Raw genomic sequence first — 21,319 nt, forward strand, 5'->3', positions numbered from 1 at the left:
AGACATACTTAACCTCAAAATAGTTGTGATATTTTACCCTCATGCTTTGTACTACAAATTCATTTACTGGTTTGTAAAGTATATAACCAGTTTATGAAAATATCCCTTATAAAAAGAATAAGGAAACCAGTAAAAGTGATCAACAACCTCATGGGAATTATGTCTGATTCCTTCTTCTGCATTTTATTTTTACCTTTTTTCTTTGAGATGGAATCTGACCATGTTGGCCAGACTGGGTCTTGAACTCCTGGACTCAAGCGATCCTCCCACCTTGGTCTCCCAAAGTGCTGGGTTTTTAGGTGTGAGCCACTGTGTCCAGCCACTGCCCTCCTCCATTTTAGAAATGATAGATACAGTGATGCAACCTTGCAAAAAGATTCCTTCAAGTTTTTCAATGTTTTTTAATAAAACGGCATCAATTGCTGAAAGCATTATGACCTTTGTTATGCTACATAATACTGATACAAAATGTGAATAGTACAAAGTTCATTATATATAATATAAGGCTTTAATATATTACATTTGTTTCTACATAAACAGACTATAAATATATGTGCCATAGCATGTCTTACAGTCATTGTTCCCAGCATTTCACACTATGGTACCAAACAAAAAACACATTTTCTTTTTTGAAAAAAGGACAGAACAAGGGCAAAAATCAGTAGAAATAGCTCTATATGTTAAAAGTCTAAACAATACAATAGATGTTACAATTTGGGCTATAAAATAATTTTGAAGTCTGGCTAATAATCATTCAGCGAGTGAACAAACCCAATCAGGTTGACTGGAGTGGAGAGGCCAAATAACTAAAATACTGACGGGGTGTAGGGTGACAATGGGTTGGGGACAGGGGAGAGAACAAAAGGGTAAAATCCTTCCTGAAACTTTGACACCACACACAGCTTGACACTGAACCTCCCGCATTCAGTCTCAGACATATCACATCAGGACAGATATGAGGGTATTCATCCAGAAGAAACCAGAAGCTGGTTTGTGCAGTCAGAACTCTTCAACGTGGCAGGGAGCCTCGAGCTGAATGTCCTTTCTTTGTGGTGTTCTGAATAAAGGATCAGCCTGGGAGACAAGAAGCCAGAGCTGCATCATTTCCTTCCTGGGCCTTGGCCAGGAGACACGTAAGGGTCTGGAAGGAACTCTCATTAGGAGTCGGAAACAGCACAAGGAACTGTCCTTTAGCCCAAAGGCGAAGAGCACGCAACCTTCTAAAACCAGAAACCCCATCTGAAGTCTTTACATTTCCTAACAGACCCCATGCCCACCTCCACCGGAGCCAACACAATGCATTTGCAGGCTCCAGTACTCCCTCAAAGCAAGCTAACGTTAGTCTTCCTTTCTGTCAATCCAAATTCCACACTTAAGGCTTGGCTTGGGACCGACATCCTAAGCAAAGCCTCTCAGAGGGACTCAGCCCTGCAAATCCTTCCCATCTTCAACACCTCAAACACTTACATTGCCTGGTTTATCTTCTAGCTTTACAGAAGTGTCAACTCCCCAGGTACTGCTACTTCTTTGAGGATGGGGACATTTCTTGAACGTCTTTGTTCTAACCCATGGTGAGACCCACAGTAGGGAGCATGATAAATGCTTTGTAAATGAATGAAAAAGAGGATCAGGTCAACACTGGGAGAAGACACAGACACATTCTTGGGTCATAAGCCTCTTCCAGGATATGCCTGGAAGACTAGCTCCCTGCGGTCCGAGGTCTTTTTGTTGTTGTTGTTGTTGAAATGAAAATCAAATGCGGCGACTTCCTGGTGGTGGAAAGAACAACACTTGAAATCCTGAGCAGCACCTCTAATGTGATGTCCAGAAGTTGGGGGCGTGGGTGCTTCCTTTTAAACAGGAGGCGAGCTCAATGTGGTCCCCGAGTCAGGCTGGAGGATCTGGGCTGTGCTGCCGGCTTGCACTCCAATCTCTACCAGCTTTAAAAGTTCTGCTTCCTCACTGGAGTACACAGTGGTGTCTGTGTCATCAGAGTGATATCCGGACTGGTAGCCGCTTGTGTGGTTTGAGCCTTCAGATGCCACAGACTCCCTGCTTTTGCTGGGCATCATTCCACTGCGGAAGAAATAGCAAACAAATGAGTTGGCGGAGAGAGGACAGTTCTTTTGCTTTTTACACTCACCCCACTCCCAACTCCATATGGGCTGCCATCTCCCTGGAGACCCCAGCCGCCTATCTTTCCCAGTTGTTAATCAGCATATCAGGTTTACAGGGACAAGGTCTATTTTCAGGTACTCGCATGAATTAATAGTTGCAGATAAGTCCTCTTATTCAGGTCCAAGTCTTTCAAGACTCAGATGAGATGAAAGGCAGTTCTCCTGAGTTATGCAAAGGCCCCAACCCATGGAACATGTTTATGGCCTCGCAGATTGACAAGTTTGTATACAGTGACAGGAGCCAAAGGGCGACTTGCATGATATTCAAGGAACTTGGGATGTTCTGAAATTTCACTTGTGCTTTTCCCATTCTGGCAATTTGGGAACTACGGGGCATGTATATGGTGGTGATAAAGCTCTTGAGCAACTTTAAGCTTTAATAACTTGAAGCGTGTGTGCAGTCAAGCCAGATATGTCAAACATTGCTTTTTACTCATCAAAACCACATTCCTTGGAAGGACTGAGGACCCCAGTCACTCAGCAACCAGATAATGTTTTCAATGGCATGGAATACTGACAGACGGTAATCATGTCAAAGCTTAGAAATGTAGGCTGTGTTCATCTAAAACTTGAGGATTTACACTTTCACAAGCCGTTCTAAGGTGTTTTTTCCCGGTAATAGGTGTTTTACCCAAATTCTTGATGTTAAAAACTGCAAAAAGGAATTTTATTAATCCATGTTTATATACAGTTTAAAAGTTACTTCAAATAATGAGAAATACAATTTTTTCTTTCAATTCAACTCCAATAAAACTACTGTAGGTGTCTTAAGCAATGGCACGGTGCTTGGCACATGATACTTGCTGAATAAACATTTTTTGAATCAATGAATGAAACATATCATTGACTTTCACAATTTCTTACCTTGGGCCTTAAAGAAAACAGCAAAATAGCACAATGGCACATTTTAATGTGTTGGGCTTTTTTTTTTTTTTTTTTTTTTGGTATGAGCATTATTCAAAATCCCATGAGTATTCCTATTTTATATAAAAGTTAGATTATAAGCAAATCAAAACCTCCCCTGTTCTTACCTGTAGGTAAGAATACCCTAGCAAATAAACTCCAGCAAATAAATAACTACTCTTATCCTATTATTCTTACAAATATAGATTTTCATTTATTTGTTATATTAAGAGCACGTACATGTATTCAAGACAACTACAAATTCCTACTGAACCACAGAGTGGAGATTATATTTAAAACCAATTTTAATACTTTTCCCCATAATTAAATACTTACTAATTCAGACAGTAATATTTAAATGTCTCAAACAAATAGATATTGGCTTATTTATATGTCATACTTCTTAAGCACAGATGCACCCATTTGTATACAGGCTTAAAAATTCTTCAGAGTCCACAAAAATTTTAATCATATTGACAGCTTTAGGGATCACATCCAATGACCTTTTCATTTAGTCAATACCATACAAACTACTGACCACAGTAAATATACTCAGAAATTCCCTAGTATTCATGAATCCTCATAAAAATTGACCAAATCCTCTAATTCATTTAAGATTATTTTTAGATTTGTCACTTAATTTTATTGTGTGGTTTGTTTCCATTTTTTATTTGTTAAATTGATGCTAATTTCTCCAACCAACGTAGACTCCAGAGGGAAAATTCGGCACTTACATTGAAAGTCCTAAGCTCCTTCCAAAAATTTTTATTGAAATTTGTCTTTTTAATGTGGCTGAGTCTTACCCAAAAGATGGAGCTAATTTGGTTCTGTCTTCCAAAGTTTTCAGCTCTTCTGAGGCAAGAACCATACCACTGTCCGTCTGGCTGTCCTTTTTAAGAGGCAATGAGATGGCACAATTAATTGAGCGTGTACAATGACCAACAATGACCAACTATTTAATTAAGCTGATTTCTCAACCCGTCTATCATGTCTATCAGATAAGGTCCTGTGGAAGAACATAAAGGTATCATAGCCACAAATTGTCCAAGCTACGAAAGGAAGCAACTGCTTCCTATGAGTAGGCACAGGCCAGGGAGAAGAGAACATTTACAAAGCAGCAGCTGAGAACGCCTGTTACCATCACTGTCTTCACCGTGACACTACTTGCACTTTAGTGAAATTGGTCAGAAAGCTACACTGTCTTGAACCTTGTACCAGGGGCTTTGCTTATGAAAAAAACCAAAGTTCCATCTCTGTAATGACCCCATGATACACACACTCGAGGACAGCCTTCTAATGAGGCTCCAAGACTTTAATGCTTAGGCTAATATTTATCTAGCTAGTGTTTCATCCTTTGTATTATTTCTAAGACTATTTTTAAAAGTGTACTTACATCTGGGATTACTTTTATTTCTGGTTCTTCTAATGGGATATCTTCAAATGTTTTTACACTCACAGGCCGGCTCTTTCGCTTACTGTTCTGCAGATACTGACTGCAAAAGAACAAATATTTATATTTTACTGGTGGTATATTTGGCTGCAGATGCCACAAGTGATACCTAAGTTCATTATCTTTCAACCACAAGTTTAATAGCAACCTTCAAAACATCCTTTAGAAAAACAAAACAAAATAAAAATCTTTCTCTGCTAGCACACATGGAAAGCTTAATTTCCTGAGAAACTCCATTTAAAAGTATAATATAACTGAGGACTCTCGATGAGCCTGTTCTTTTGAATTCTACTTCTGAGGTCCAGTCCTGGACTGAAGACAACAACAGCAGATGGAGTGATCAACTGCCTTCTACTTGGCTTCCTGATGCCTGGGATTCCTCCAGTGAGCTCTGGATATATTACCGAGTGTTTCACATCTGTCTGACCATCTCTTCGGAAAGGTTTTCTGGATAATGCTCACAGAGCAACTGTTCAAGAAAAGATGGAAAGAGGAAACATCTGAAGGTCTCCTAAAGAATACTGAACCCAGTAGTGATTTGAAGGCAACCTCTTCCTCCTCCATGTAACAGAAGCTTAGTGTGCAAAGGGAAGGTGGGCTGAGTCTCACTGTCCCCTGGTTTTAGCCTCTAGAGTTGCTGTCTCAGGAAAGAGCAGTGGTTTGAGAGTCACAAGATATTTTGCCAATTTCAGAGTCTACCACTGACTGCAGAAACTTGAGAAAGTCATGAATATTTCTGTGCCCCTCTTGTCCCATCTGTAAGATGTGTTGGCAGTAGCACTCCCACCCTAGCTCACAGGGATGTTGGGAAGATGAACGACACGGAGAACGTTGGGCTTATTGTTCTAAGGAAGAATAATGATTCTCAAACAAAGCTCATTTTCTTCCTTTGAATTCCAAAGCTTCCTTCAGGAGTCCAAAGAATAAGACTTGTCAGAAAACAGATCCTCTCCTTCTTGGGAGTGCTCCTTCCTGGTCATTTGGCTTTGGGTGAGTCTAGGTGATCCTATCAAAATCACTTACAACCCAAGTAGAGGGAAAGGAAGTCTTATTCACCGGAAAGGCCCACCAAGACAAAAAATAAACTCTTCATTCCTATACCAGCCTACTTCCCACTACAAGCAGCCTTCTGGAACATGCTGCATAGACCTTGGGCCAAATGAGAAGAATGGAAATTGAGTCTCTCTCTCCTACCCCAAGAGGCTGGCTCCTCCCTATACAGAGAAGAGAGAATGAGGTTTACTGGTGACATCCCCACTCAGGAAACTCCACAAGTTAGAGGATATGATACACAGGGTATAAGGAAGCCTACTTTCTCCTAAGTCCAGCCCCTAAAAGTAATGGTTATCAAAAACGACTGATACCATAATCATTCCTTCATTCACTTGTTCAGGAAGCCCCCGTTGATAATCTGCCACATGCCCAGCACTCTGCCAGATGCTGTCTAAGCAGCATCTCATGTCGTGCTTACCACGGTACCTCTCTAGGGGTGAGTATTACTATCTCAACTTTTCAGATGAGGAACCCAAGGCATAAAAAAATTGAGGAACTTATCCAAAAGCACATAACTGGAATGTATGAATTATTATTTTGAGGGCAATGAGGAGCCACTGAAGGGTTTTAAGCATGGGATTGACAAGATCAGATCTGCCTTTTAGAGAGTTGACTCTGGATTGAAAAGGATAAGACTAGAGGTGTAAGGCCCATGAGAGGGATACTGCACTTCCTCAGGAGAAAGAAGGGCAGCTTGGCTAGAAAAAGGGAATGCCCACGAGGTTTGGCGATGTGGGCTCATTCTAGAGATATCTAGGGGATTTGGTGAGTTTGGACAATAATTCAGCTGCCTTAGAAAGGACACCTCCTTAAATTCTGAATCCAGCAATTTTTTAAATGGCATGATCCTTTCACGATTGACAAAGCATTTCCACGGACAATGGGTCCTCTGCTCCTCATAAGACAGAGAAATATGTCTTTTAACTATTTCTCCTTTGGAGATGAGGGAGCCAAGGATTAAGGAGAAAATGACTAATAAAGGGCAGAACTAGGACTCAAACTTTGACCTTCAGACACCAAAGCCCATGTGAACTTTTAGTTTTTGTTTTCCTCTACTCTGTACAGACTCCCTTGGAAGAGTATCAGGAGGAAAAGGAAGAAGAAAACAGCAGACACGATTGTTCAAGCCTTTATTAAGCACCCAGTATGTGCACAGTGCTGTTCTCTTGTCATGCAGGCACTGATCATGCAGTGGGCAGGGTGGGGGGTGTAAGTGTCGAGTATGAAACAGACAAAAAGTGCAGAAAGGACAGCCCCACTTCAAGCAGTCTAATGGTAGGGTCAAATTCAGGAATACCTAGCTAGCAGGCTATCCCAAGCATCAATCTACAAGGGGCATTTAATCGTCACTAACAATTAACCAAAATGGAGAAAATGGTATGCACCAAAAGCAAAACCCGTTCTCTAAAAGAGAACTGCAAAGAAATTTCTGATAGGCTGTTTGATGTGGGAGGTGAAACTCCCAGAGAAAATGACAGAGCAATGGCAGATGGTCCCCAAACTGCCCTCAAAGAAAGATGAGCCCAGTGAGTATGTGTTTTCTTGCAGGAAGCATGCAAACTTGAGACCAGAGCTGATCCACAGGGGAAATTAGAGGCAAAGCTAGGTCTAGACATGAGTGGTCCTTCCCCCACACACTTTTCAGCCTTTTCTCTAAATAAATGCTAAGTAAATATTTTTCATATGGTTTAAAGGGACAACAAATCATGAGGCTAGCTCCCACAGTGATGTCTCTGTCCAGCTCTATTTATAATGCAATGGAATTGAAAATTAGAAGGAGGAAGCAAGTGAGAAAGCCTGCTCAGCTTTTGTACTTGGCCAGAAATGTATAAGAGGATGGAACAAGCCCCCTGAGAAGTACCCCAGCCTCAACTCATTCTCCTCAGAGAAGCAGAACCCCAGGAGAGGAACAGAATGAAGCATGCCGTGTGCAAATGCCTCTATCTGCTTTTCTTTGAAACCAGATGATTAAAATGTGGCTGTGAGTTTTATTTTTATAAAAAGAAAAAAAAGGTAGAGGAGGTTGAGAGGAGATGCAGACAAAAGATTCTAATTTCCATTTTATTTTTCAAATTATGGCTGGATAAAAGAGAAACTGGACTGGAAAAACCAATTCAAAAATCACAGAAAATAGGAGCCAGGCCTGTGCTGGCAGTGCGGTGTCACATTTGTCCATGCTTCTGGGGATAAATGTTAGCAGTCCTTTTATAGATCCAGCATCGTATTCGGTGCTTCCATTACACAAACATGACTTCATCTCCTGCTCAGCACCATATGCAAAGCACCCGGCAAGCCAGGAGGCTGCCGACTCAGATCATCACTCGATCTGGTCACAGAAAACACATGGAACATGGTTCATGATCAAATGGCTTCCCGATAAAGGGGGAGGCAATAATAGTGTGTGGGAACAACTGTCACACCAAAAGGCCGGCTGAACTTGAACTGGAAATGTGTAAACACAGGAGTGGAACCCTAGTCTCATTTCATTACTGTTTCTCTCTGAGGGCCCCCCTTGGCACGGGAAGAAACAGCACAGACTTAGGCATCAGAGGAACTGGATTCATCTCAAGGATGTGATTTTAAGCAGCTCGCTTAATAGGTATCTTTTACTGAGTGCTTTCAAGGGAGAGGTGCTTAGAAATAGATTTTATCTTACAACTCTCAAAACAGCCATTTCAAATAGCACCATTGCCCTTGTCTCATTTCACAGATAAAGAAACTGAGGGAGAGGCTAGCTGATTCGCCCCAAGTTGCACAGCTGCTAAAAGGCAAACTCGGGGGTCCTATTCAGTTCTATCTGACTCTAATACCTCATCTTTAACCACAATTTTATACTGCCCTCAGGTAATAGAATTGAGCCTCCTGATCAACAATACATCCAAAAAAAAAGATCATTGTTTCTACCTTGCCTGGCTCTGACTGTTTCGATATGGGCAACATCTGATAATACATGGCAAAGTTCTTTAAAAATATGCCTAACGCTTTTGACTTCGATGGAATGGTCAGCTCACTTGCTGGCTTCTAACCTTTCTAAGCTTTCTTCCTTCTCATCAGTGTTCCTGCTGCCCCGCACGACTCTAGGGGGCAAACTGTCCATGAGTTCCCCTTAGCATCGCCTGCCATGTGGCAGCCTGGCCAAGGTCTGGACATGAGAGAGCTCCCTGCCCTCCCTGCAGCCCAGCACACTCAGGCTGGCAGGCTGGACCCGTGCTGTCAGGGGTTCCAGTTAATGAAGGAAAACGCCCAAAGGGGCTGGTAAAGAAACAAAGCAAAGTGAAGCAGTCCCAGCCTTAGTAAGAGGCAATTTTAATATCATATTGTAGAAAACCACACCAACTCTTTCCTTATGCACAGGTGCTGGGAGAGAGAAAAAAGAAAGCTGCCTTCAGAACCCCCCTGCAAATCAGGAAAGGACTGTGGTGCATGTGTTTTAAATAAGCCCAGACATCCCATTATGCAAATACAATGCTGAAACTCAGACTTGGGAGGGGCTTCTGAGATGCAGTGTCCAGTCTAATTCAGGACACAGACCCATGGCATTCTGTACCCTTGACAGAGAGCCATAAGTATGTTTTCATGCATGTGCAGAACTCTTCTCTTCTGAATCTCTCCTAAGCCATTTAATTCACATTAATAAAAGCGTACATGGGGATAATTTAAATGCAGATGTCTTTGTAAAACTGGTCTCTTTATTCTGGAGATTAACAAACTGTGGCATTCCAGCTATTGCAGCTGCAGGGCTTGGAATTCTTAAAGGCAATGCTGTGGCAGCAGCGTGGGCTACAGATGGGAGGAAGCACACCTACCCAGACCCTCTTGCAGGAGCATTCCCCATTATGTTAGCCTCAGGGCTAAGGTTATGTGGAGTGGGATAATGCAGTAGCCTTAGACAAGGTCTTCCTTCCTCTTCCAATCCCCATCCCCAAGACGGCCTTGAAGTCACCCTCCCCCAGGGGATGTTAGGCCATATACACTACCTGATTCCTGCTGTGTTGTCATAATGGAATTTAGGGTCACATACTTCCTCCTCCTCCATACAGGAAACAGGTGAGGTGGGCAGAGAGAGTCCAGAATCCTCTTCCATGCTCAAAGTCTCTGATATCGGAAGAACGATGTAGTCCTTGCCATCCTGAAACAATAAACACAGAAGACTGTTGTTATGGCTTCTGTTCTTCAAGTGCCTTTTCATGAAAAACAAAGGCCACAGGGGCTTCTCGGCTACATAGGGTGTGTGGCTTTCATATCTGAACACAGAGCTTTAAGATAGCGTTACAAATCATGCGTCAGAAACAAAAGGGCATTGAAATGGAAGGTATATTACAGGAGAGAACTAAAAACAAGATGGGTAAGGAGCCCACAGGGAAGGGCAGTTACAATGAAGAGAACGCAGGCTGTGGTCAGAGAGGTAACACACAGAGCTACGGAGAACAAAAAATCGCTCCTTCACAAAGCCCTAACCACGCAAGCAAGCGCTTCAGAGGGCATGGTATCCAGTGTCAGCCTCCACATTTCAAGGCAATGGAAATACTGATGACAGTCTAAAGAAAAGCAATAAATCGGTAAGAAAATGGGTCTTCTGAGAAAAGTTTGCACAATTTAATAGTATTGCATCGAGAAAAAGAAATAAAGGGCTATTGGATACCTGTAAATGTTTGGGAGGTTTATTAATAAAAATAGAGCTGACCTAGTGTCCCCCAGCTGTTCAAAAGAAAAGAAAGAGGAAATTGGCTTCCATTGTAGTGAGAGGCATTGACTGGAGATTGAATAACATTCTGATAGTAAAGACTACAACTCTAAAATCTTCCAGTGGAAGTTATAAGAGCCTGGGATGGTACCAAGACAGAAACCATCTCTTTTGCATAGCTTAGATGTATTTTTGCCTGCAGAATTTATTAAAATTTCTTGAAATTTCTTCCATTGTTGATCTTCTGTGGATCAACCAGATATTTGTTGGTTTGTTTTAGCTTTAGAAGAGCATTTGAAGATATAACAAACAGATAAGTAGGTAGAAATCAGAGTGGTCTGCTCCCAGGTTATAAATTAGAATCCTATCTGTCTAAAAGGGTCATTACAGCTTTTAGAAAAGCACTGTTACTCCGATGAAGAAGAACACAGTAGATTATTCAGTGCTGAGAGGATGGCATGGTGGCCATGAGATGACGGTTCAGGCAGTAGGGGAGTCCTTGACATCTAAGTACTCTTTGTAGAAGCTTCTTGGATACAGGTGACAAACCTGCTGAGCATTAGCTTGCAAGAGATTTCCCAAATGTTCCACCAACTCTGAAAACGTGGGTCTCTGACTGGGCTCCCCATGCCAGCAGTCCAGCATGGTCTGGTACCTAGAACAGCAAAACACTGATTTCATTAAATGCCTCTTTCTTCCGGGATGCTGCTAATAAGCACTTAAATGAATACACATTTATAAAGAGCCCACCACAAGTTGAGATGCTAAAGAGGGATACAAAACTGTGTAAGACACAGAGCCCCACACTCCAGAGGCTCAATGTGTATAGAAAAGAAAACATTAAAAGCAACATCTAGTAAAAACTAACTGGTTGCTTTGAATAATAAAATTATTTTCAAGAAGGGATGACTCCATGCTTGAAATTATCAAGAAAGGCCTCAAAGTAAAAGCAGGGCACTAACTGGGCCATGAAGAAGATTTAAATAATGCAAAGCCTTCCAGGCTAGGAGAACTTGCGAGCATAGAAAGAGAACAGAGGAATACTTCTTAAAGTCTTACATTTCTGGTGTAGTATAATCAGGGGCCCTCATTCTAGTTCCTTCTTTCAATCGCCTACAAAATTCTTCATCAATCTTTACCCCAGGATATGGAGAAGCACCTAGAATAAAACAGGGAGGAGCCATTCTTTGATTTGATTTTCTCTTATAGAAAACCCTGAGCCTGAATCTTGCACATCCTCATCACCTATGTATTTATCTTTTTGTTTTTTCAAAGCTTCCAGGAAGTTTTACCTGATAGATGTGAAGTACAGGAGAGAAAAAGGCAAATTTTGTCATTCTCTTTGGAGTCTAGATGGAAGGACAAAGAGAAATGACTCACCTAAGGAAAATATTTCCCACAGCAAAACACCAAAAGACCAGACGTCACTCTGGATTGTGTACACTCTGTCAAAAATTGTTTCTGGGGCCATCCATTTCAAAGGGAGGCGAGCCTACGGGATAGAAAACAAGGACTCAGAACCCAAATAAGCAAATATCTGAAGAAAAAACTTCCTTTGTTCCTGAACACAGGTCCTGAAGCTCACTACAAGAAGTTTAGTTGTTTTTTTTTTTTTTTTTGAGATGGAGTCTTGCTCTGTTGCCCAGGCTGTAGTGCAGAGGTGCAATCTCGGCTCACTGCAACCTCTGCCTCCTGGGTTCAAGCAATTCTCCTGCCTCAGTTTCCTGAGTAGCTAGGATTATAGGCATGAGCCCCGCTAATTTTGTATTTTTAGTAGAGATGAGGTTTCTCCATGTTGGTCAGGCTGGTATTGAACTCCCAACCTCAGGTGATCCACCTGCCTCGGCGTCCCTAAGTGCTGGGATTACAGGTGTGAGCCACAGCACCCAGCCAGTAGTTTTAATTCTGTTACTTAACAGAGCACTGGGTTCATGTTTGAAACTTACATCTCCTTTTCTGACGTAATCTGGGTCTTTATAGATATCCCGGGCCAAGCCAAAGTCACAGATTTTAACCACGTTCTTCTCTGATAAGAGGATATTTCGTGCTGCCAGGTCCCTGTGGATACACTGCGAAGAGAATTGTGTGTGCCTTAGTTCTCAGCACAGCTGATCTCTTTCACATCTGTTGTGATCTCATGCTTCAAAAAAAATCCCACATCAGAAAGCCAACTGATTAACAAGGACTGGGTTAGTACCTTTTAACAACACCTCAGTAAAAAACTGTGAGCTTTGCGGAGACACACATCTGCTTATTCCATAAACAGCCCCAGCCTTTGGAGTTAAATAATTAAGTTATAATATGATGATGGAATCATAAACAGGCTTCTGTAGGACACAATTAAAAATGTGTTTCTGGTCACATCCACACATCCCTTTTGCCTGGCCCCATATTTGGTTAAAAACGTGTTATTCTAAGAAGGTCCCAGAATGGCATTTATTTTTTGAATGAATGCACGGAAATCAGAAACAAGGGGCTCTCATTGGTTTAGTGCTCTTTGTTGGTTTCCCCCTTCTGTCTGAAGCTGAAGCCCAACTGGCTCTGATAAACACTTCCCAGTGGGGCTTCCGCTGATTTCAAAGTGCCGCGTTATCATAAAGGTCTATTAAGGCAATTTCATCCTAACACGAGTCAGGTTGATTCTCTAGTGCACTAATAATAAAATGAGATTCACCTTGGCTTTCTTTCTCTTCCTTTTAGTTTCTCAGTTTCCCCTTTCTCTGTATCCTCTAAACTTCATCTAACTTCCTACTACTCGGCAGCTTTAACTCCACGTGATATTTTATAAGAAATGAATCAAACTTTTTCTTTTCTTTTTTTTTTTTTTTTTGAGAAGAAATCTCTGTCACCTAGGCTGCATAGCGGTGGTGCAGTCTTGTCTTACTGTGACCTCCACCTCCCAGGTTCAAGCAATTCTCCTGCTGCCTCTGCCTCCCAAGTAGCTGGGACCACAGGCGTGCGCTACCACACCCAGCTAATTTTTGTATTTTTAGTAGAGACAGGGTTTCGCCATGATGACCAGGCTGGTCTCAAACTCCTGAACCTCAGGTAGTCCACCCACCTTGTCCTCCCAAAGTGCTGGGATTACAGGCGTAAGCCAACACGCCTGGCTGAGAGGAGAATTCTTAAGTCACTGTGATCATGTAAACCGAGCATTGCTGATCTTCCCATACCTCAAATCTGTATGGCAGTCTCCTCTGAACAAGGCATATTCAAAGCACATTTTCTAGCACAATAGAGCAACACCAGGAATTCCAAAAAACAGACAGTACTTTTGACTTTCCCCCAAACAAAAAAAACTTCCTTTTTTTAACCCAACAACCAAATGGATTCAAGACATTGTCTGGTAGGTGTAAGGGAAGTTAAAGGATTCCCACATTCATGTCCATTCTTTTCCTAGTCCACAAAAGGAACCCTAAGTGGCGAATTCTGGCCATTAAAAAATAGTAATAATAAATCATAATCTCTAAGAAGTGCAAAGGGCTTTTCTCTTTGGGAAAATCCTATAAATCCTCAGTTCTCCCCCTTCCCCTTGGGAGAGCGAACACAAGAGCTACTAGCAGAAACTTTGAAGATCCTGAGGCCTTGAATGCTGTGAGAAGCTTTAAACTCCAGGGGAAAACATGGGTTGAAGATTTCACTCTAATTTAAGAAAAACCAAAAAATGAATAACTTAAGTCTTTCTTTCTTCATTAGGCTGCATGAATACATTCTGTCAACTGATAGTTCTTCCTGATGCTTAATTGGAAGTTTTCTTATCTAATATAAAATTACACATTTTACTATTTCCAGAGGAGTCACTGCCACCAGCCTGTTCCCGCTTGGTGTTTACAACCTTTGGAATAGTTGTGACTTGTCACGTCCCTACCTCAGCTTTTGTTTGGCCTATTTTTCTAATTTTAGCTCTTTTAATCGCTCTCATCTGAAGCCTGTCCTTCCTGGCTTCTAATTATACTCCTAACAAATACTTTTTGATGGATGTTGATGAATGCAAAATAAATTAAAAATAGACTCTCATGCCAAGATATCTGTAAGGCTCAGTCCCTCCCCTCTCCAGGTCATTGCTCAAATGTCAATAAAGTAAAGCCTTCCTTAGTAAAGCCTTCCTTGTTTATCTCATTTAAAATGAATGTACACAACGGACAGAAGAATAAACATACACAAATAAATCACTCCTGTATATTCTACAACCCTTCTCGCTTTATTTCGCCATAGCATTTACGCCCATCTAACCTACGATGCATTTCACTTGTTTATATTGCTTATTGTTTGCTCTACCCACTAGAACTGTAAACCCCATGAAGGTGAAGAGCTTGGCCTGTCTGTTCACCACAGTTCACCACAGTATCCTCAGTGCTCAGAAGACTTAGCAGATGTTTGACAAGTCTTTATTATACAGGTTAATTTCATGAACTGTCTAACCATCGTTACTTAGCAGAAACAGAGCCTCCCCATTACAGCTCCTCTAAGAAACACAGAAGTAGTGAATGAATTATAATCCCAGACAAGCACCAGTGGCTGACACTGGACATCTAATTTCCAAACCTGTGATCTGAAAAGATAGCTGATTTCCCCTCAACCTGTCTTACCTTTCGCGATGCCAAGAACTCCATGCCCTTAGCCACTTGGAAGCTGTAACAGATGAGATGTTCCAAGGTCAGGAAGTCCTTATACAGATCTTCAGGAGCTGTCCGAAGAGGCAGGAGGATGGAGATCAGTATTTCCACCAGCTGGTGTGATTTGTTTCTAAATTTGCTAGAGCAATCATCTTTTTAAGACTTGGGAGTAACATTTTCAGCAAATAGAAGCAGAGAGTCAATGCTTCTATCTTCTGTAAATCTCCTGAATTCCCAGTATCATTCATTAACCTTCATCACACCCCTTAAAAATGATACTGGCTTTTTCCCATTTTAGCCAAATTGAACCAGTAAATCCAGGAGGTAGAATAAGGTAATATTGACCTAGATAATCTGGGAAAGAAAGAGGACTTTTCCAAATGTGCCACTTACACTGTTTTGTTTTATTGTTTTATTTTTTTTTTCATGTACCCAGAGGGATAAACAATAGTTTCATATCAAGAACTCTAAAAATAAAACAACAATATTTAGGGTCATTGAATCTCTTCTCTCCAGGCTTTGTCCTGGGACAAAGGCCAAAAGTCAAACTATAATCTGCAATGAATAACTAAAAATACTAGAAATATATTTAATTCATTTTCAAACTTAAAAAGTACTGTAACGACATTAAATCTGGCCTGCAAGGATGTTTTTTCCTGAGAGATAACAGAAGCATGGAAAGATAAATTTACGTGAATTAGTGGTATTTACTTCAGGGCAACTGGTACAAATAAACACTAAGACATTAAATGGGTGTTTCAAAATCATCTCTTTGGTCAGATAAGACTTAGGGCTTCTTTCCTGGAGAGAAATACCAGAGTAAACAAAAACTTAGTTGTAATAATAACCTTGTACGTATTAAAAAGGCTGTGAGTCTTTTTCTCAACAACTCAGTCTCTTAGGTTTCTGGCTCACTGGCCACTGTTTCTTGAAGGAGAAAGAGCAGGGTAGAGTCAGCACCACTCAGTGTGGGCCCTGCTATGTGAAGCCTAGACCACCTCCCCACGTGCTTCTAGACCAAGTCCCAGCCTCAAACTACCTTCTCAGCTTCTAAGGAAAAGGAGTTAAAGGCAAGTTTTCTCTGTAGCCTCATGTCAAGGGAAGCAGAGTGGATTTCTTCCACTATTCTTTTAGACTCATGTCTCAAGGGGAGCCAGCCTGTCACCCATCACTACATCCATGGCACTGTCTCTGCTCCTTCTGAAGGAAGCAGATAGACAGTGTGCCCTGGAGACAGCTGAAGTTCTGCAAGTTAGGCTGGGACCACAGCTTAACCATAAAGAGCACAAAATATCACTGAGGCCAGTCATGGTGGCTCACACCTATAATCCCAGGACTTTAGGAGACCAAGGCAGGCAGATCACCTGAGGTCAAGAGTTCGAGACTAGACTGGCCAACATGGTAAAACCCCATCTCTACTAAAAATACAAAAAAGTTTAGCTGGGCGTGGTGGTGCATGCCTGTAATCCCAGCTACTCAGAAGGCTGAGGCACAAGAATCGCTTGAACCTGAAAGGGGGAGGTTGCAGTGAGCCAAGATCATGCCATTGCACTCTAGTTGGGGCAACAGTGAGACACTCCATCTCAAAAATCAAATAAATAAATAAATAAACAAACACTGGAAATATAACTTAATAAAGGCCAGGATATTTATCAAGGGAGTCTTGAAGGTTGGAAGGAAGACTTGATAAGCCACTTGGGGTAGGATAGAAACAACAGATGGCTCCTCAACTGCCTTGGAGAAGGTTAGGTATAATGAACAGAAAGACTTTTGCACAGGTAAAGCATGCAACATGGGGCTGAGCCATGCTGGGGCTCTCCAAGGCAATGGAGCAGCTAGGCAACTACCAGAAAGCTTGTAGCCTCTTCCACTAATAAATATTAAACCAGTATTTTAAGAACACTGCTATGACTGTAGCTGACTGCTTAGCCCACTTGAGCCACCAAGATTTCTCAGGCTAGCCCTGCTTCGTCTTCCAGTCTAGCGCTTCCACACTTCACTTTTGGGGAGAAAGAATGGAGGCAGTCTATTTAGAAATTCAAGTGTCTTTGAAATTGTGAGGTAGTACCGGACTTTTCCCATGATCAAATTTCTTATAACACCCTATCACCCTGTCTACTCCTATAAGAGCACGCCATAGTGTGCAGGAAGCACTGGCCAGTACCTTCCTCTTCTTCTACATCACTGAGGGACTTCTCCTCCACAAATCCAGAGCTGGCTGAGCTCTGGCTACTGGTGATGCTGTCCAAGCGCCGTTTCAGATCCACAGGGATTTCTCCAACATAGTCTTTCCCTTGACGGAATCGTGCCCCTTTGGTCTGTAAAAAAGCAAAGGAACAAACAAATTCCTTAAATATAAAATGGGCCTTTAAAAGTTTACAACCTTTAAAATGTAGTAAACCATGGAGATAATTGAAACTATTAAAAAGCAGACAAGAAGGATGTCAATTTCAGGATTATGCAATCTCTGAGCTGAAATATGGGGCAATTTTGTGCATAATAGGGTTTCTTCCACAAAGCCTAGCTCCTTCTTTAGCTTAAAGAGACAAATGCCACATTTCGACTTGCATTCAGACACACTTTCAGCATTAGGGTGCTCTTCACAGAGGGATTTACACTCCAGGTGGCCAAATATGGCTGAGGAAAGACAGAATAACCCAGTGATGTCCTACCCTCTGCCCTCCCCTCTCCTCAATCATGCCTACCTTCTCCCCCATGCCCGCACTCTGTAATGGGTCAGTAGATTAAAATCACAAAAATTAAACAGAAGCATATGGCCCCCAGAAGGTAAAAGAGGAAGTTACGACAGCCAAGAGGTATTATGAGAAGATTCCTCACAAGTTCTGCATAAAATTTCGAAACTAACCTGTACCATTTTGAGTTTCCCTTCATTTTATAACATGGCCAGAGAGGTATTAGGAAATGGCATACCTTGTAGGGGACAAATTCATTTCTCTTGCTCCTCAGGTAACTGGATAGGTTTCCAAACTTGCAGAATTCCACAATCACCATGAGCGGCCCTGTAGACAGCATGTCCAGGAAGGAAAATGGGTTTTCACGCATGTTTCTCACTAAAGTGTTTAATAGAGTGATGAACCCAAAAATACCTTAGAAGAAGGCTACAACCTTTCACTGGGACAGGGATGTAGAAATCAGCTGGTCCTAATCCCCTTATATTATAGTTTTTCTTTTTTCCAGAAGACATTTTCACAAGATGAACCAAAATTCCAGAAGAAAACCCACCCATCTACTTGCTTTTCAGTGCAATCACTTAATATGGTTCCATTTGCGGGGTAACTACCCTTAAGCTTTCAAGTTTTGTGGAAGTTTACTCTTCTCTGGACATCTGTTACACAGGTAGCAAACTGTATCACAGTGGCATGACATTTTTTAATTCAGAGAAAGCTTTAGAATAATTTAATTCTAGTGCCAATTAAACCTCCATGAAACATATTTATGCTTAGGAATCCACATAGTATTCTAAGCTAAGAAAATCAAGTCCCATGGGAGTTAACTGCTTTCCCTCAAACACTAGCAGAGAGGAATGTTAAAATTGGGTGACAAAAACCATCCACAGTTACTCACCTCCTGGCTTGGTACAGGCACCTAGAAGGTTGACCACATTGAGATGATGACCAATATGAATGAGAATCTTGAGTTCAGACATGAGGGCTCGATGCTCACTGTGTGTTGCTCCTTCTACAAACACAGTACAAAGAGAGAAATCATAGGTGTGGACATTACCTCCAGGTAATTGGGGGTCTTCCCCTCCCCTCATGTCACTGTATGGCTTACCCTCCAGGGGTAACACAGCTGTGACCTAGTTTACAGATCACACACGTTTCCTCAAAAGTCAAAAGTCAAGTGTAAATTCTATTTTTATACATATATATATATATATATATATATATATTAGAGACAGGATTTCACCATGTTTGCCACGCTGGTCTTGAACTCCTGACCTCGTGATCCACCCGCCTCGGCCTCCCAACGTGCAAAGTGCAGGGATTGCAGGTGTGAGCCACCACATCCAGCCATAAAATTCATACTTTAAGTGAGCCAGAATGTTTGATATTTAAAGGAATCCATTGTGAAATCTTTTGTAAAGTGAAGAATACATCTGCAATGGAATCATGCCCAGATTCTCTTCTTTTACAAAACTGGATTTTTGCATTTCAGGTTCACTATGATTTTTAGGGTCTATCATTTTAGTGCTTCCTCATAAGGAAGTGACACCATGTATTAAATATCTTCACGTGTTAGAGACCATACAGAATGTTTCAGCCAATCTGTGCCAATCTGTGTAAGCAAATCAGGGCCAGCTGGCAAGACCAGTTGGCACATGAGGCTGATGGCACTAAGACTATGTGTTTGATCCTATATAGATTGCTACACTTCCCTCGAATTCACAGGCACAGTCCACATCTCAGGCCCTGACGAGCCACCTCAAAATTACATACTCCCTTGTCCACAAGAGAAAAAAGGCAAATGGAGAAAGATAGCTTTGAAATGCACAAAAACCTATTGGCAAATGGTCAGTGGCACTGTCTTTATCAATGAAAGAATAAAGAAGCTTTATAGTCTAACATCCTGAAATGAAAATGGCCAGAACAGAATTCCATTACTATTAGGATTAACAATTATTTATAAAGCTTTTAATTTTAAAAATATAGCCCATTATTTTTTTCTAACACAACCATTCTTATTTTGCAAATTATCTTTTACATAGGAACATCTTTTACATATTCCAATTCTAGAGAACATGCTATTTTTGCATTCCACTATTTTCCTTTCCCTGTCTCTAGATGGTCTATAATTATCTGATTCCACAATATATTAAGAAACCGTTTTAATATAATCACAGTGCTTTTTTCCTGTAACCAGAACCACTAAGTACAATTGTGTTGTCTGAGCCCTGCACAAGGGTAACCAGGCAAGGAGGTGAAACCCATCCCCAACTTTGCTTGCCAGACCATGCACCCTGGCATAAAGCTACAAAGGAGGATCCTTTTTCCAGTTTGCACAGGGCATTATTTAGGCTGGCTGCATGTGTGGCTAGTAGGCCCACCTAAGCACAAAGCTACTGATAGAAGCCTTGCCACCTGTTTAAAGCCTAGACAAAACAGATAGAGCACCATATAATTTTGCTTATACCTTTTAACATTTTGACTGCTACTGTCCTGCAAGTTGCTGTCTTGTCAATTCCAAAGGCATCTGCTTCAATCACTTGGCCAAAGGCACCACGGCCAAGAGGCTTACCTAGAATCAACAACAATAGCAACAAGAAAAAGGACTTGGATTATTACACCACCAAAGTGATATGCAAAGGCGTCAACTAGATAGGGTGACCATACATCCCAATTTAACATGGATAGTCCAGTTTACTCCTTTGTCCTCGCTTAATTACTTAATAATTCCCCCTTTGCTCGCCAAATGTCCTGCTTTGGATGACTACACAGGGACCCTACCTCTAAGTGGCTAAATGAATGATTATCCAAATTCAAGAGATGGAATTAATATTTCTAAACCAGAATCCAACATCTGAATAGACGACATTTGTCATCATTCTAATGGAGGAAGAGATGGCCTGGTAAGCACAATATCAAATTAATAGCAACTGAAAATGCACCTAGCTTCAGCCGGTCTCTGGGGAATTCCCATTTGCTGGCATCATAAGGCAGTCTTTCACAATGTTCGTCCAAGGGGAGTTCATCTGGATCCATGACGATGGACAAGTAGCCTGTCTTCAGTTCCCCTCCATTGGCCTGGAAAGCATCAATCCTTCCAGTCATATTCACACTGCTGTTTGGCTGTTGTTTTGTATGCTTGTTATTGCTGTTTATTGGATCCTCATTCTTGTCTCATTTTCCAATAAAACTCATGGAGTTTGAGAGTGGTCCTATTATAACCCTGCTTCTGGTGTCCCCTTATCCCCCAAAGGAGCTCAGAATTAAGTTTTTAAAGCCTAATTACACTAGACAATCCAAGCCCTTTTCCCCTCTAGTGGCTTCTATCAATTAAATCCCTGAGATCCAGCCAAAAGAAAGTGGGCAAGAATGTTATTGTATTGAAATAAAAATGTTCCCATTGAGCCAATAACAATGGGAAGAAACAACTCAAAGAACCCTAGTCAGTTTTCATTAATCATGAAAACCAATGTGCATGGGCAGAAGGGAAATTATTTTGTTACCCGCTTAACGGTCCGTAAGATGATGACAAGAAGTAGCCAGAAGAACATGGCAATCACCGCTGTGCCTACTAGAATAATGATTTCCAAGTTCGTCTTTTCCTGGGCACCTGGAAAGACACAATTGAATGAGTATCAACCAGTGGAAACTTATATACATACATATATAATATATATAGAGAGAGAGAGATATATTTTTTCCTTTTTGGTAAGATGACAAATTTTAGCACTAAAGCAAGATCTCAAGCT

At 41.4% G+C, this 21,319-nt stretch overlaps 1 protein-coding gene across 2 annotated transcripts in view; it reads right to left on the reverse strand.

Moving 5' to 3' along the window:
- Positions 1–381: 381 nt before the first annotated feature.
- KDR (kinase insert domain receptor) overlaps positions 382–21,319 on the reverse strand; it is a 48,498-nt gene continuing 27,560 nt past the window's right edge. Inside the window, exons 16-30 of one of the 2 annotated variants that reach the window (XM_012441152.2) lie at positions 21,074–21,180; positions 20,513–20,648; positions 20,038–20,142; positions 18,469–18,582; positions 17,815–17,903; positions 17,048–17,201; positions 14,857–14,954; positions 12,214–12,336; positions 11,648–11,759; positions 11,327–11,426; positions 10,817–10,922; positions 9,561–9,712; positions 4,474–4,573; positions 3,884–3,969; positions 382–2,076 (exon numbers count right to left, since the gene is read on the reverse strand). In XM_012441152.2, coding sequence (XP_012296575.2) covers positions 1,854–2,076; positions 3,884–3,969; positions 4,474–4,573; positions 9,561–9,712; positions 10,817–10,922; positions 11,327–11,426; positions 11,648–11,759; positions 12,214–12,336; positions 14,857–14,954; positions 17,048–17,201; positions 17,815–17,903; positions 18,469–18,582; positions 20,038–20,142; positions 20,513–20,648; positions 21,074–21,180 — 1,805 coding nt within the window. In that variant the 3' untranslated portion in view covers positions 382–1,853. The remainder of the gene's footprint in view (positions 2,077–3,883; positions 3,970–4,473; positions 4,574–9,560; positions 9,713–10,816; positions 10,923–11,326; positions 11,427–11,647; positions 11,760–12,213; positions 12,337–14,856; positions 14,955–17,047; positions 17,202–17,814; positions 17,904–18,468; positions 18,583–20,037; positions 20,143–20,512; positions 20,649–21,073; positions 21,181–21,319) is intronic. The other variant, XM_012441153.2, reaches the window with a different exon arrangement.

Source organism: Aotus nancymaae, unplaced genomic scaffold (assembly GCF_030222135.1).
Source record: "Aotus nancymaae isolate 86718 unplaced genomic scaffold, 86718_ANA_hifiasm-v0.15.2.pri h1tg000006l, whole genome shotgun sequence".
Lineage (NCBI taxonomy): Eukaryota > Metazoa > Chordata > Mammalia > Primates > Aotidae > Aotus > Aotus nancymaae.